We start from the raw sequence: 16608 nt of genomic DNA on the forward strand, positions 1-16608 counted from the left end.
CGCTGCTCTCTGCGCCTGGCCTGCCCCCACCGCCGCTGGTTCAGGGGAACGTGTGCGAAGCGATTGTCCTGGGGGACATTTGATGGATTAGAGCGCTGAACAGTTCCATTGCTAGGGGACCACCTGATCTCCTCCAGCCTGCGTCCCATATAAAGCCGGCAGCCGGAGTGCTGAGCACAGCTCCAGAGATCGCCTGTCTGCACGCCGCCGCCGCCAAGCCCGAGCGGGAGCCGGAGCCCGAGCCCGGGCCGCCGCCACCGGGGCCGGCTCAGCTCTGCCGCCCGCCCGCTGGGAGCTGTCCAGTGCTGAAACCCTGCGTAGACAGCCAATCGCTCCCCGCTGGCCGCCTCCCCTCACCGGGGCCCCACGCAAGTGCCCCCGCCGAGCCCCCCGCCGGTCGCACCATGCCACGTTCCTTCTTGGTAAAGAAGATCAAAGGGGACGGCTTTCAGTGCAGCGGGGTGCCGGCCCCCACTTACCACCCCTTGGAGACCGCCTACGTGCTGCCTGGCACCCGGGGGCCGCCCGGGGACAACGGTGAGTGGGACCCGGCGGGGGGTGGGGGGGCGGGGGAAAGAGAAGGTTCGGGCCCTCCCTAACTCGGGCCATGGGAGGGGTGCGTACGGCAGGGAACCCCGGGAAGAGACTTCCCTGGTGGCGTACGCCTCCCCAGCCTTCTGAAGGCTGGGCGGGCGGGGCGGGGGCTAGGTCCCTACAAAGAGAAAGTCGCAGGATCTGCCCAACCCTAAGCTACGCACCAACCCGGACTTTGAAAGTTGTGGCCCTAGAACAGGGCTGGAGTGAAGGGTGTTGAGAGGATGGAGAGAGAGGGGAGCCCATGAAGGGCTAATGCCGGGGTCTAACGCACCAGGCAGTCTGAGGGTCCCCTCTCTCCGGCTGGGTGAAGGAGGCTGGTTGTCTGAGTGTGCTTTCCTGGTGGGGAAGGTAAGCAGGGCCTGGACTACCAGTCTCTGGGGAGACAGGGTTGTCTCCTTGGGGGTAGCTGGGGGTACCCTCCTTCCCTTCAAACCTGCTCCCCCTGGCGATGCCAGACAAGTGTTCTCAGGCTCCTTCTCTCAGCAACTCTTTTGTTACCCTCAGCCACATGCCTGCCAAAGGCTGGGCCTGTCCTGGAGACTGTGAGAAAGAGGGGATTTCTAGCAGGGGTTCCCCCAAAGTGGCTCCTGCTTCCCTAGGCTGTACTCCTTCCCTACTCCAGCTTCTCACCTGCCTCCAGAGCCTGCTGCTCCTTCTAAGTCCCCCACCCCCACCCCCCAACACACTCCCTCTCTTCTCAGAGCAAGTTCTTACAGCGACAAGGGTTTGGGGACAAGGGAGGTCATTCAGGCCTAGAAAGGGGTAATCTCTGGAAGGTGTGGGGAAGAATCTGAGGCTACTTCTATGGACCTCATCCCCCATCAAGGGGATCACAAAAGGGTTTTCATCTGATGGCCCCCCCGCCAGGACAAGTTTCTGGAGATGGGGTGTCCCTTTGGTAATAACGAATCTGAGATCACATGTGGCATCAGCTTTGGTGGGTGGCTGGGGGTGTGTGTGTGTGTGGGGAGAGAGAGAGAGAGAGAGAGAGAGAGAGAGAGAGAGAGAGAGAGAGGAAGAGGAGAGGAAGAGGAGAGAAGAAAGGGCTGAGGATGAGGGGGGAGTTGGTATGGCTAAAGCAGGAGCCCAGGAGGGTGGGAGCTCCTCCTCAGGTATTTCCAAGCACTTCACTTACATTCCATCACTCTGCCAGGCCAGGTAGCAAGAGGGCACTGGGCAAAGGGCTTTATGACCTCATCAAGGTCAAAGAAATTAGGAAGTGATCAGGGATAGAACTACAGCACCTGGCCTCACCCAGGTCCCCAAAAGAACAAACACCTTTTCTTGTTGCCCACAGGCCCTTTATTCTACTGTCCTCTTTTCTTGATCCCAGGGCCTCTTGGGGTCCAAGACAGAAGCCCAGGAACATGGCTGGGCTTGACTGAGTGCTGGCAGGACAGAGGGTGGACCTGGGGCCATGCCAGGGCTGGGGAGTGTGTGGGCTGAGAGCTGAGTAGAAACTGATATGCCTGCAAGACTGTGATGTGAATTCCTTGGGGGACTGACACAAAGCTCTGGGCTCCTACCCCTTGAGGCACCCTTGGTCCCATCCCCAGGCCAGCTGAGGACTCCTGGAGAAACCCAGAGAATTTCTCATGCACAGCCAAAACTGCAGGTTGTTCCTCACAAGAGAGGCAGGAGTGCTTTGAATTCAGTCCAAAAAAATGCTTTAAAGAGCCCCTGAGTGAATGGTTGGGGGCAGAGTCAAAGCAAAGCCAATAGCAGGGGTGTTCCTGGGGAGGTTCCACCAGATTTGACACCCTTGAGCCATCCCTGTCTTTGGCCCTTTCCCCAAAGGCCTCCAGATCAGCTCCCTGGCCTCCAGGGAATCTCAAAGCTGTCCTGATAGTCTGATATCTGGCCTGGAACTCTAGGAGGCCTGAGCTCTAGATCTCTGACTCACTGTGTGACCATGGCCAAATGTCTTCCCTTCTCTGGTCCTCCATCCCCCCTGCAGGAGAAGAATTTGACTAGCATGAACTAAGTATCCTTCTTAGTTCAGCTTCTGTGAAGGTCAAATGTGAGGAGAGAGGCATTGGAGATGTCTAGATGAGGGTCTAATAGAATGCTAGGGGCCACTTGCAGGGTTCTGTAAAGCGCTATGTAACCTCTGATGCCTGGCTAAGGGTGGCAGAGATTCTGAGACCATGCATTTTCCTTGGCTTCAGTCTCTGCAGGCTGCCCCATGGTAAGGACAGGCAACCTCACCTTGGCCACCTTGGCAGTATCTGCAGTAAATGGTTAGTGCCAGAGACCAGGGGATGACCCTTCATGCTGGGTATGGCTGGGAAATACAGTCTGCCTTGTCCTGTTTTCAGGGGCCTCTTCCATCCCTGGGGTGTGGCCAGACTGAGCAGTAAGGGCCCCCTCACTCCATGGATGGGTAAGGGTTCCGGGGGTCCTCAGAGAGCCTACTGGCTCCTAGTGGTCCGTTGTCTCTGCTCTGCCGGAAATAACCTTGCTGAGTGTTTGAGGGAAGTGTGAAAAATTGCTGAGCTGACGTTTTTTCTCTCCCAGCGTGTGTAAGTGTGCTGGGTAAACAAGGAGAAAAAGAGGAGGGGGGGAGGTGAGGAGAGTGAGGGAGGGAAAGAGGGAGGGAAAAGGGAGGGAGGGAGAGAGAGAGAGAGAGAGGGGAAGGGAAGGAGGGGGAGGGCCTGGGGCTGGAGATAGTTCCAGTTATTAGAAAGATCCTCTTACAAGCCATTCTTGCAGCAAGGGCCGCAGGGGTCAGGAGGAGGCTGGTGGGAGGGGAATCTAGGGAGGGAGCAGGGAGGGAGCCTCTGAATGTGGAGGTCAGGAGAACCACAGGCTCCTAGCTGATGAAGATGCAATACTCCAAATGAAAGAGCATGTACCCCTAGCTCAGCGAATGCCTGGGAGTGCTAGAGAAGTCCTAGAGGATCCCTCCTCCTCCTCCTCCTCCTCCTCCTCCTCCAACACACACACACACACACACACACATACACACACACACACTCACACACACACACACACAACGGAGGGGTGGGGAGGGGGAGAGAGAGCTATGCTCTCCTTTGCCTCCCTACTCCCTTCCTGGGCTGGAAAGAGGGTATAGCAGGTGTGTTTGGACTCCAGGATTCCCTAGAACTCACAGAACCCATAAATAGGGGAGGGAAAACCCCCACATGGGTTAAGCTCCAGGTCCCTCTGCAGAGCTCCCAAAGAAGGGAGACCAGATCTAGTTTCACCATCCTCTCCAATACAATACCTCTCTGCTCCTGCTCCTTCCTGCTCCTGCTCCTGCTCCTCACTCCTCCACTGTTTTCTGCCTCTGTGGAGCCTTCCCTTCTCCTCCTCTCCCCTGGGTGATTCTGAGCCCAGATCCAGTCTCTGGGTAACTTGCCAACTCATATTTTCCTAACCCTCTCAGAACCTTGCTCTCCAACTCCACCAAGCCCACCCCTTCACAGGCCTGGGTCCCAATCCTGGGTGATGCTGAGGACTCTGGCCATTCCAGAAAAAACTGCTGCTCATACCTCTGCACAGCAGTGGTCTCTATGGACCCCAGCTGAGTATCTACCTCCCTCATGCCCTAACTCTAAACTCCAGCTGGGCCCCAGGTTCCTCGTCCTCTGCACCCCTCCCCCGTCCTGTCCCCCTACTCCTTTGGAGTGCATCCGACCCACAACCCATGCAGATGAGGGATCAATGCCAATCCAATAACGCAGTTGTCTGCCCTGCGCAGCTACATTAACCTTCCCCTGCTAGCAGGCTGAGGAAGCACTCCTACTTCTGCCCATGGGCTTATCTAGTTGACCACATTATAACAGCTCCCACTTCCTCTCACTCCCTCTGATGGTGCGGGGAAGTGGCTCCAGGCCAGGCATGGAAGCCCAGCTGAAAAGCCCCCAACACATCCACCCCACACCTAAGAAAGTCCATCTGGGAACAAGGATGTGAAAGAGCTGCCCTAATCCCTTGGCAGAGAGAGCCTAGAGAAGACTGGAGAGGGGCCCAAGGACACAGAGCAGGTCCATCTGAGTCTTCTTTAACTACTACGTCCCTTGGTATCTCAGTCTTGGGTCCAGGTCCAAGGTCCAGGTTAGAGCAATGTCAGAGGTCTAGGTCTAAGTCCAGGTCCAATATCCAGTCCAAACCCCAAGCCCAGATCTGAGGTCCAGGCCCAATGTCCATATCCAACTTTAGGTCTAGGACCGGGTCCAAGGTCTAGGTCTAAGGTCAATATCCGAGATTATAGGTCCAGTCCAAAATTCAGAACAAATCTATATTCAAGTTCAAGTTTCAATGCCCAGGATCAGGTCCAGGTCAATGTGCAAGGTGCAGGATCAAAATCCAGATCTAATTTTTAGTCCAAGGTCATGTCCAGGTCAATGCTCAAGGCTGACTAGGTTCAAGTCTTAGACCCACCATTATCTTTCTCTGTGGTTTTGGATTTATCTCCCCTTACCCCAGCTGCAGTTTCACGGTCATGAAATCAAGTAGTTGAACTTCATCCCTTTCAGCTCTGACTTACTAGGGACCCAGAAATCTGCTTTTCCTAAGAATCTGTCAGTGGGAGTATGGAATAACAGGGCTCATGAAGGATATGGAATTTGGGGCCCATGGCCTCACTTAAAGCTTGGGTACAAGGGTACGAGGGTCCTGAGCTGAGCACCCAATCTTTGGCAGTCTCAATTTGTGGTTCCTGAGGGAGGCTGGAGAGTACATCAAGTCCCTTTGTCAGCACAGCAATTTATACATCCCAAAGACTCACCATACACGCACACACGCGCGCACACACACACACACAGGGCAAAGGGCAGTGAGCGCACAGGAGGATTACCTCTGACCTACAGAGGCAAACCTGAAGCCAAGGAGGGCCCGTGACTTGCCTGAGGTCACAAGAGCATAAATGGTGGACCCTGTCACACCTCTCTGGTGGGTGCATCATCCACATGTTCTAGGGATCCCCACAGCCTGAAGGCCTCTGGGGAGCATGGTAAGGCACTGCTGAGAGAGATGAGGCCCCAGAACTCCTGGCCTCCTTCCCAGCAATGATCTCCCCTGGATTAAAGTGTCTGCTACCAGCCTTTGGGCAGGAAGAGAGGTTGGAATGTGCCCTCTGATTGCACCTTTTTGGGCAGAGAGGGTAGAGAAGGAAGCAGGAGGCCTGTGGAGATGGCACGCATTGCGTAAGACACCAGGTCTCCAGAAAGAAGCCCAGAAAGGGCCTGTCAGAGATTCCCTGAGGGAACAGGAGGCCGCGCCACCAACCAGTGCTGGGCGATTCAAGACCTTGGCCACCCACGCCTATCTCCACACCCCTTGAAAAATATTTCCTCTTGATTCCTGCAGAGCTGTGGGCCTCCCTGTGGGCCACAGGAACTGGGTCACAATCAGGAAAAACCAGAATATGGGGGATTTCAGGAGGTGGGAATGGTGGGGAGGGGCCCTGGAATCCTCTAGATATTCCTTGGGTCTGGGTCACAGGTCATGAGCCCTACATTCTACAGCCCTGGTCATGTTGGACCAGACTTCATTCTGCCTCTGTTTATCCTGACTCAGGGCACCCCCCTCCCCAGTGGGCAGGTGTACCAGCTGCCAAGCCCATGGAGGAAGTAGGTGCCATTTCTGGTCCATTGCCCAGGGAACTGCTAACAAAGATGCTATAATAAGGGGAGGGGGAGGTACCAGCCCCTTTGCCCAGCTCTGTGAGCAGACAGGAGAAACTATTTTTATCCCACTTTGCTGCTGACAGACCTGGCTTTCTGCTCAGCTGGCTGGAGCTGATTCTCAAGGCCCGAGGCCCTGGCACAGCAAGAAGCAGCTCTAAATATACCCAGGCAGCTGCCCCTCCAGCCCCCACCACCAAGCAGGGCTGGGCCCTCCTCAGGAAAGTGGGCCACTTGGGAAGCTGGCCCACCACCTGGCCCCTCTCTTTTTTTGCCCATCTCTCAAGGGGCAAGTGGGACTGGGGCTGGAAATTCCCTGGAAGAAGTTTGGGACCTTGGGAATCTGGGAGAGACTAGGAAAAGGAGCCCCAGACTGGGAGGCAGGAGGCCAGCCTCACTCTAACGTGAAATTGCTTTGTGACCTGAGGTGGGTGAAGGCCCCTCTCTGGGCCTCAATTTCTGTAGAACTAGGCCACTAGAAGAAGTGACCATCGCATTCCCTAAGACATGAGCTAATGTGCATAAATCACCGAGAAGGGACCTTGTACACAGTAAATGCTTAATAAGTGTTAGTTGTTCCTTTTATTATTATTTACAAAAATTTACAAGTGGCTGGAGCATTTTCTAGAACAATAGCTTCTCCTCACCACCAACACCCATCATCCCATCAGACACAGGCCAACTGGGGGATGTCATTTGAAGAAAACCACCCCCCCTCTCCTGCTTCCCCTACCACTGATAATCTTTCCACCCCCAGCAGGTCTACATGCCCTACCCAGGGGTTTTGGGAAAAACACAGGCTTTGGACAGTTTCAAACCTAACTCCTCCTCTAGTGACCTTGGGCCAATCCTCTCCCCATCTCTGGGCTTCTGGGCTTATTAGGGCAGTGCCTGGCGCACAGTGCCTGGGAGGGCTCAGTGGGAGCTGGAAGCAGTAGCCGTCCTCGCGTACTTGTTAGAGATTCCCCTACCCTAAGGGGTCAGAGAGTTGGATGAAACAGTGTCTGCACAGGGCCCAGCAACTTAATTCTCAGAGAATTCTCTTCGGGTGCAGGCTTTTTTTTTTTTTTTTTTTAATGGATTCGGGACCTCCAATCTAAACTATCAAGACTCTTGGGCAGGGAAAACAAGAAGTCATTCTCAGGTGAGGTGAGCGTGACATCTCCGTATCTCCAGAGTGTTTCTGAGCCTTTCCCACAGCCCCACGTGTCAGGGGTGGCTCTGGTCCCTATCCCTCAAATGGGGGATTTGAATCCAAAAAGGCTGCACGACTGGCCTGAGATTACAAGGGACAAGATGAAAGCCAAGTCACTTCTCTTTGGGTCCTAGGCCTCCTGACCTCTAACCAAACACAAACAAGAGAGCCCTTTCTCACACTATCAGCAAAGGGACAGCTAGTTCAGCATCCTATAGTCACCTATGGGGCAGAGGAAGGCACCCAAAACCGATCTGGGTTCCATGTACAGAGTCAGAGCACAACATACAGTGCCCTAAAGGATTCTTCAGGATCCAAGCCCAGAGGGGTAAGGTGCTTTGCCCAAGGCCACACAGCAGCCTGAGTCTCCTTCTATTCTGGCAGCTTAGAAGATATCACCAAGAAATTAAGGGATAATAATAATGACAATAATAATAGCAGCTAGAGAGGCTATTATTGTTATTAATAATAGTGTGCCAGACATGTACTAAGGACTTTAATGCATTAATTCATTCAATCCTATTATAAGCTTCCTTATACAGATGTGGCACAAAAAGGTTAAATAACTTGCCTGAGGTCTCATAGTTAGGGACAGGTCTATGGATCTGAGGAGGATGAGGTGGAGTTGAAGGAGGGTAGGGGACAAGGCAATGGGCATCACTGAGGGATCTATTCAGCACCATGCAGAAGGGGTCGCTAAAACATCCCAGTCAACCTGCATCTTTACAGACCAAGTCCAGAGAGGTTAAGCAACCTGGCCCAGATCACAAAGCAAGTTAGAACCACCTAACATCCCCACCCCAGCCCACCCCACCCCCACAGCCCATGCCAAACTCCACAGCTTCTGGGCACCAGGTCTGGCCCCCCCAATCCTGTCCCAAAGTCCATTCTGCATCTGTCCCTAGGCAGATGAGCAACTTTTGTTTGAGGCACCCCTATTTCTGTATAAAGAGCCTACCAGAGACAGGAGTAAGGTGTTGCAGTGCTACAAGCTGCCACGAGAGGGCACTGCAGAGAGAGCCCAGTTGGGTGAGGACTGCTTGGTTGATTGAGCTCCTACTATGTGCCAGAAGTTTTCTCACCGGAACAGAAGGTAGAAATTACACATCCTGGGTGAGGAGACAGAGAAGAGAGAATCAAGATGTGCCCAGGTAGACGCCAAGAAAACTGCAGCACAGAAACCTATCTGGGGAGCTTATTGTTATTACTTAAAAATAATAGTCAATATATCTTGTGGGTTTACAATGTGTCAGGAACTGGGTTGGAATCCTGACACTAAGTTACTAACTGTGCGACCCTGAGCATGTTACTTAACTACCATCACCACTCTGTCTCAGTTTCCACATCTGTAAGATGGTCCCAACCTTAAGAGTCATGCGGGTAGAATGCATTCATGTGTGTAAAGCCCTTAAAATAGTGTCTGACACACAAGAGCTCTAGGAGTCCTGGTTATTGTTTGTTTGCTCATGGATTCCTTACTGTAACCATATGAATTAGGTGCTTTTATTATCCCTCATTTTACAGCTAGGGAAATGGAGGCACAGAGAGGTCAAGCAGTTTGTCCAAGATCACATAGAGGGGTATAGTAAAGATGGAGCTCAACCCAGGCAGCCTGGCACCAAAGTGTGCACTTAATATGCCATCCTTCCTTCATAATATAACATGCAAGACACTGGTCATATGACTCTCTCCAAATAGATTGTATTCTATCCTCATATTCAGAGAAAGGACCTAAGGTCCAGAAAGATGTATGACTTGTTCAAGGCTAGAATCCATGTTGGGAATCGAGTCATCCCAAGACCAGGCAGACAGAATGGCGTGTTCCAGACTCAGACTCTGCTGGGTTGGCTTGGCACATCTTTATCACCCATTTCACAAATACTTATTGAATGTCCACTAGCTTGGGCACTGATTATAGGAAGTGAACAATCCAGCCACAGCCCCTTCCTCTGGGACCTCCCAATGTATGGAAAATAAGGGGACCAGGGCAGTGAGTTCCACTCCTTTGAGCAAGTACCGTCACCACTCTGCACCTTGGTTTCCTTATCTGTAATACAAGGATTTTTGTGATGATTTATGAGGTGATGGAAGTGAAACACTTAGCCCAGAGCCTGGCACATAGTAAGTGCTTAATATAAACATTAGCTATTATTATCATCAGTAATTACAAAGGGAAGAAATACGGAAGGAGAAGAAGGGGGTCTGGAAGTGCCCAACAGGTATTTAACTCAGTCTGAAACAATACTCCCTGACTGTGTGGGGGCCTGAGTACCAGGCCTAATTCCTGGAGTGGGAGGAGGGGGAACCTACAGACAGAAGGCATACAAGGGGGAAGGAATGGGGTGCTGAAAGGCTGGGCACCCCCTCCCCAATTAAACGACTGTCACCACCACTGCACTCTCTGCGTCTGCCCTTCCACACTGACATCCCCAATCACATCTGTGCGCAGAGGGTCCTGTGTGGGCAGCTGAAGGGACAGAGGGAAAAGTAAGGGCGCACCCTCCCTTCAGGGTTGGCAGTCAGCAAAGGCTTCACTCCATGACTATCCCAAGTGCCAGATTAGAGGCAAAGGGGGCCTAACCTCCATTGTTCTCTGGAATCAAAAGACAATGGAAACACTTGGTAATTTAGTACCAGGTTGATAATTAGTGCACAGCTGCCAGAAACTCTCCTGGGAATCCAGGGCCGAGGGTCCTCAGGGAGGGTGCTAGGACCATACTAGACACTGGGAGGCAAAGATAAATCAGGGTGGCCCCTGCCTTTAGAAAACCCCTGTGGAATCCCCTGGGAGAGCCCCAGCCTGCAAACCTACCAATCACTCGAACCCAAGATGAACAGGATTTCTGGTCCTACTCTACAGAGGAGGGAGGAGGAGGGAAAGGTAAATTCTCACAGGGGGACATCAGAAGACATGTAGTGGAGCAGGGAGCAAAGTAGGCTCTAGAGCAAGTACAAGGAAGCCTCTTTCCTGGAGCATCTATTATATGCCACACACTTGACCTCTTAAATCCTCCAGCACCCCTGGGGGTGGGTCTAACAGGATTGTAATTCATTTATGCAACATCTATTCATCACACACCTCTTTGAGCCAGGCACACGCTGGGCACACAGATCCAGCCCTGAAAAGCTCACAGTCTGGTTGGGGAGGTAGACAATTAAATAATCTTCAGTGGACTCGCTTTTTCAAGCAAGTAAAAAACATAATTACAATAGCTAACATTTATATAGTAATTACTGTGTGCTCCCTTTCTCTCTCAATTTCCTTACGTGTAAAATGGGGATTATAACAGTATCTACTTTGTAGGGTCTGTGATGGTTAAATGAGTTAACATGCTAAATGGGTTAACATGTAAAGAACTGGGACAGAGACTGGTGCACAGCAAGCGTTTAATACATGGTTCTTTTCATCACTTTACCCAGCCCTTCCAAAGACCCTGGGAAAGAGTGTCCAATTATAAGTTCCATTTTGCAGATGAGGAAACCCAAACTCGGAAAAGTTATAGGACTGGAACGGCAGAATAATGTGGAAATAAAGAAAGCATGGCCTTTGGCATCAGTCTGCGAAGTTCGAATCCTGGTTCCATCACTTACTAGCTGTGAGCTTAGGCTATACGTGCCTCAGTTTCTCTACTTGCAGCAAAATCGGTGTAATAATGCCTTCACTGACTAAACGTAAGCCCTTAAGAAGCTAATGAACACAAAGCCAGTAAAACTATGGGGGGCACTGTGCTCCATGAGGGCGGGGTTGGGTTATTTTCACTGTAGCCCTTGCAGGAAGGATGTGAACCCAGGCAGCCTGACACCAAGAGCAGAGGTGCCAGACAGTGATCACTGTCTTACCAACGGCCATCATCTTCCAAAAGCAGCCACAGAACGCGGAGCTGGAGGGCCTGGGGAGTGACTTGTCCCAAGGGGGAAGCCCTCCTCGGAGGCTCATCTTCCTCCCATTCCTTTCTCGCCCCTCCAGGTTATGCTCCGCACTGCCTGCCCCCCAGCAGCTACGATGCCGACCAGAAGCCAGGCCTGGAGCTGGCGCCCGCCGAACCCGCCTACCCGCCGGCGCCGCCAGAGGAGTACAGCGACCCCGAGAGCCCGCAGTCCAGCCTGTCCGCACGCTACTTTCGCGGGGAGGCGGCCGTAACCGACAGCTACTCCATGGACGCCTTCTTCATCTCAGATGGGCGCTCCCGGCGGCGGCGGGGAGGGGGCAGCGGGGACGCGGGGGTCGCAGGGGACGCCGGGAGCGCCGGGGGACGCGCGGGGCGCGCGGGGGCGCCAGCGGGCGGCGGTCACCGGCACGCGTGCGCCGAGTGCGGCAAGACCTACGCCACGTCGTCGAACCTCAGTCGCCACAAGCAGACGCACCGCAGCCTGGACAGTCAGCTGGCGCGCAAGTGCCCAACATGCGGCAAGGCCTACGTGTCCATGCCGGCGCTGGCAATGCACGTGCTCACGCACAACCTGCGCCACAAGTGCGGCGTGTGCGGCAAGGCCTTCTCCCGGCCCTGGCTGCTGCAGGGCCACATGCGCTCGCACACGGGCGAGAAGCCGTTTGGCTGCGCGCACTGCGGCAAGGCCTTCGCCGACCGCTCCAACCTGCGCGCGCACATGCAGACGCACTCGGCCTTCAAGCACTACCGCTGCCGCCAGTGCGACAAGAGCTTTGCGCTCAAGTCCTACCTCCACAAGCACTGCGAGGCTGCCTGCGTCAAGGGGGCCGAGCCGCCCCCACCACCCCCATCTGGCCCCGCCAGCTGAGCCTCCTGCCGCGCCCCCGCGCCGGGAACTCGCTCACCAAGCGCCCGGAGACTCCCCAGCTGCGCCCTCCCCAAACCCCAGCTGCGTTTCCCAGCCCAAGCTCCTCATGGGGACCTCCGTCTCCCAACTGGAACTTTTCTCTCCAGCCCCCAAATCCACAACTCACTCCCCGCACTGTCTTTTCCAGCGCATCCTAACCCACATTATCCTTTCTGGCTACCAAGACTCGGACCTTGACCCCCTGTCCTCGCCCTCAAGGTTCCCAGCTCAGGCACCAGGTCCGCGCCTCTTCCGAGCCCTAAAGCCGGAATTTTCCCCCGCCCAGACCCTGCACCTCTCCCCTTCTAACGTTCAGACTTTCCCTCACTTTTCAGCTGAGTCTCTCCAACCATTCCTCTATCGGAGCCCCTAGTCTAAGGCCCAAACCTATCCTTCACTCTCACGCCTGCCTTGGTTTTCCCATCCACACCCAAACGCGGGTCCTGCAGCCCCCAGACCACATTCCAACTCCAGACCATCCCTCTGGCCCCTCTGCTGAGTCTCCCTGTATGTGTGTCTGCACTGATCCCCTCCATATCCCAGCCTTAGGTCCTGATATTCACACGCCACAACCCGCCCTCTTCAGTCCTGTGGCGGGGAGGGGAGGGAAGGCTTTCTCACCCACCCCCATCCCCTACTGCTCTCTCCAGATCCTCTCATCCTAGCAGCGCTCACCCCTTTGAGTTCTCCTGACCTGGAGCAGACTTGAGGGGGCAGTTCAGGCCCCGCCCCCTAATGTAGCCTCTCTCACCAGAGGACAGCCCTTGCCTGGGCTTCCAGCCTCAAGCTGCCCTCTCCCCAGATGCTCTGAGCACTTTCCCCACCCCCAGGACTACAGGTACTCCTCCTTATTTGCTGGGGGAGGTCTGGGGCACCTCACAAATGCCCTTTCCCTGTCCAGCTGGGCCTCTCCAGCTATTTGTGTATTTATTTATTTATCTATTTATTATTCTATTTAATCTCTTGGCCTCACCCAGGGACAGTCTGGCTTCCCCAGCTGGACTGGGAGGTCAGGGAGCCAGGCAGGGAGAGGGACAGCAAAGGCCATAGAGGGCTGTCCCTCCCTCCCCACATATATCCCCGTCTTGGGAAGTGAAGAAGCCCACCCTCATCAGAGCCTGAACTCTTTGGGGAAGGGGGCAGAAAATGGGAGGATAGCCTGCTGACCCTCAACTGGAGGACAAGGGGTGTCAGAAGGTCCAGTCATGGGGCAGGTCCCCACCCTCCTGAGCCTTCCACTCCCATTCCAGGGAGACCAGAGAGAGGAGCCTCCTCATTTGTTTCCTATTTATTCCTCTTCTGGAGGGACCCCAGGTTCCAGGGACCGACTGAGCCCCGGACCCCGCTGGGGCCTCTGGCCCGATTTGCTCCCTGGGAGGAGCGCTCCCTCCTGGCCACATCTATGCAACTCTCCCGGGCAGAGGGGCAGGAGCTGTCAGCCGCCCCCTCGTTGGCCGCCACTACCTCCCCTGCAGCGCTTTGGCATGCCTGGGCGAGAACCGAAGCACACACCTCCACGCGGGCCGGCCCCCTCTGCTTTAAGCACATGCCTCTGCCCCATTGCTAGGTGCCCAGCTCGGGGGACAGAGTCTTGGACTCTCCGACCCTGCCGTTCTACCCCTAGCCACAAACGAGGGTGGAGACTGGAGGGACCCCTGGAGCTGGGGCACTCCTCTAGGGCTTTTCAGCTCCAGGCCCACTCATGGAGGGAGGCCGCAGAGACGGGGGAAGGGAGAGGGGTCGTAGAAGCAATTACGGAGGGTGTTGACCCTGTAAATAGGAACTTCCGACAGCAATAATTTTCCATGCATGCTAAGCCTTTTGGCCATATTTTGTATGAGCGCTTGGCGCTCCCCCTCCTCCTCCCCGTCTCCCCTCACCCCACCCCCAGACTCCTCCCATCCCTTCCTCACTTCCAGCAGTATTACTTGTAACGCAATTCAGGGATATTAAAGGGACTTTGGCCACTCACCTGTGCCTCTAGACCTTGTGATTGGAGGTGGGGGGAGGGGGAGGGCATCTGAGAGGAAGCCATTCTATTTCATTTCCCTCCCTGTAGCCTGACCAGCCTGCAGCTGCCACCAGGGGTCGCACACATCCAGTGTCCCCTGACATCATCCGCAAGGTCCCAGACATTCCTAGTCCCAAATAATCCTCTAATACTAGGGTTGCAAACTCAAAGCGTGCAAAAACTAGATTAAAAACATAAGTGAATAAAGCAGATTGCCTTAAGACATTAGGGAATGGTGGAGCTTGTGACTCCCAAGAAGAAATGTATCTCATCTTAAAGAATTGCAATTCAAATTAATTACAGCTCCCAAACAAATACAACTGTGAGCCAGATTTGTCCCTTGACAGCCAGTTTACAACCCCTATATTCTCCCTACCCCCATCCCTTACTGCTCTGGCTGGGTTTCTGGCCAGCCCTATTGGTCACACAAGCAGCAAGTACATGCATGCAAACGAGTTGTCCAAAAACAGTGAATTGCTCTTAGAGCTCAAGCTACCTGTCACTAAAAGTGTTCAGGAAGACATTGGATAACCATCCCCTGTGCCAGCTGTCTTGGTGATCTTTCAAAACACAAGTCTGTCCTCGCCTTACTAAAAACTTCGCTATGGACCACCAACACCATGCTACTTAATTCCAACCCTCACCATAGACTCACTGAGAGGTGGGGCCTGTGTGCTTTGAGGGCTGGATGACAGGCTGAGGGCTGAGAACTGCAGACTGGAACCCTAACTCCCTTGGGGCCACCTTTCAGGTTTCCTCCTTTCGTTTGCAGTGTACTCAACTTTTAGACCCTCACCCTGGTGCCTGTTTTCGTTCTCCTTGACACACCTCTGAACAGGTGACTGCATCCTGAGCCGTGTGCTAGGTGTCTCCAGCAATAACGGCAGTATGGGAAGCCCCCACAAAGTCTCCAATGGGGTTTTGAGGAGCCCAGGCACACATGGCCTTCGCCAGCTATCCACATACAGCCCTCTGTGGCTACACACTGCTCCTGATTAGTTGCGGCATTGATTATGTTTGTTTCGGGTCCAGGGAACAGAACCCTCTCAGATCAGCATTTTGTAAATATCTAATTCCCTGTATTAATTCCCTTTGAAATGGAAAGTATTTAACATAGGGAATTGGCTGCTGACAAAATTATTGTAAGGGCTGAAGGGGTGAGCCCTAAGTGGGATCCCTAGAATATCGCTGCAAAACTGGCCTGCCAGGGGAGTTGCTACCTCTTCTACAAGCAGATGGGGAGTCAGGAGACTGCTCTGGAACTACTGAGTTCAACAACACAGCCTGGAGGTGTGATCCAGAGATGAGGAGGACCCTGCTACTTCCTCTATAACTGTCTCCCATCTCCCACTAAGCTGGTGGCTCAACACTGGACCACTGTTACAGGAAAACTTAGTGCCTCCACGACCATCTTGCCAGTAGCAAGAGACAAAGCAATAAGAAAATGGCCCCTATTCACTCTGCCATCCACATCTCACAGAACTGCACCTTACTGGCAGAAGCTAATTCACCGTCAGTATTCTTGTTGCAAGGAAGTCGGAGTAAAGTCGTTTTTAACTCTCCAACAAGCAATACTCCTCAGAGGAAGATGGGAACGGATGCTGGGTACCCACTGACTATACCCAGCCCAGTTATAGATCTCTCATCCATCCCGTCTCTCCCTCCTTGACTGGCAGCCATGCAATTTAGGGGCTGAACATCAGCTTAGCTGGTCTTAACTGGTCGAAGAGTAATCCCATCCCCCATAGGTTCAGAAATGACTATATGACTCAATTCTGGCCAACGAGGCTTAAGGAGAGGTTTGCTGGAAGCTAATGGGAAATTTTACTTCTTCCTCTCTCTTAAGAGAAAGGAAGCCACGTCTCTTTTCCCTCTGAACATGAACAAGGAAGCATGTCATCTTGTGACCAGGAAGAGAACCAGCCTGGGTTAATAGCAGGAAGCCCACAGCCTTGATGACAGCCCATATCCCTGTGACATCGGGGAGCCAAGGAAAAAATCCACCCTGAAATGTGCTCCACCCAGAAGTGAGCTGCCTCTGGACTTCAGGGTATGTGACATGAGTGTCTTTATTGTTTTAAGTCAGCTGAATCAGGTCTCTGTTACCTACAGCCCAGAGCACCTCAATTAGCACATCGACCTAGTCTGCTTTTCACAGTTCTCTGAAAGGGAGACTTTCATGATGCAACTCTGGTTCACTTATCTGTCTGGCTGCTCTCCCCAGCAACTTTGCAGACTCACCTTTCTATACCCAAGGAAGGAACTCATTTCCTGTTCCTTTTTATGATCTAGTTTGTGTTTTGCAACATTCTTTCCTAGACTCTCCTCTCCTCACTGTATACTCATGAAGCAATCCCATTACACCCACGGCTTCC

General features: G+C 53.5%; 1 protein-coding gene and 1 long non-coding RNA gene across 2 annotated transcripts in view; both read left to right on the top strand.

Moving 5' to 3' along the window:
- Positions 1-404: 404 nt before the first annotated feature.
- On the top strand, positions 405-12183 carry SCRT2 (scratch family transcriptional repressor 2). Its single transcript, XM_011380102.1, has 2 exons — positions 405-537; positions 11393-12183. Exons 1-2 carry the CDS (start codon positions 405-407, stop codon positions 12181-12183), a joined length of 924 nt encoding a protein of 307 aa, XP_011378404.1.
- A 3746-nt stretch (positions 12184-15929) lies between these two features.
- Positions 15930-16608, top strand: part of LOC111731617 — a 7830-nt gene continuing 7151 nt past the window's right edge. Inside the window, exon 1 of the long non-coding RNA XR_002777236.1 lies at positions 15930-16283. This is a non-coding gene — a long non-coding RNA (uncharacterized LOC111731617). The remainder of the gene's footprint in view (positions 16284-16608) is intronic.

The sequence above is a fragment of the Pteropus vampyrus genome, unplaced genomic scaffold (genome assembly GCF_000151845.1).
Source record: "Pteropus vampyrus isolate Shadow unplaced genomic scaffold, Pvam_2.0 Scaffold388, whole genome shotgun sequence".
Lineage (NCBI taxonomy): Eukaryota > Metazoa > Chordata > Mammalia > Chiroptera > Pteropodidae > Pteropus > Pteropus vampyrus.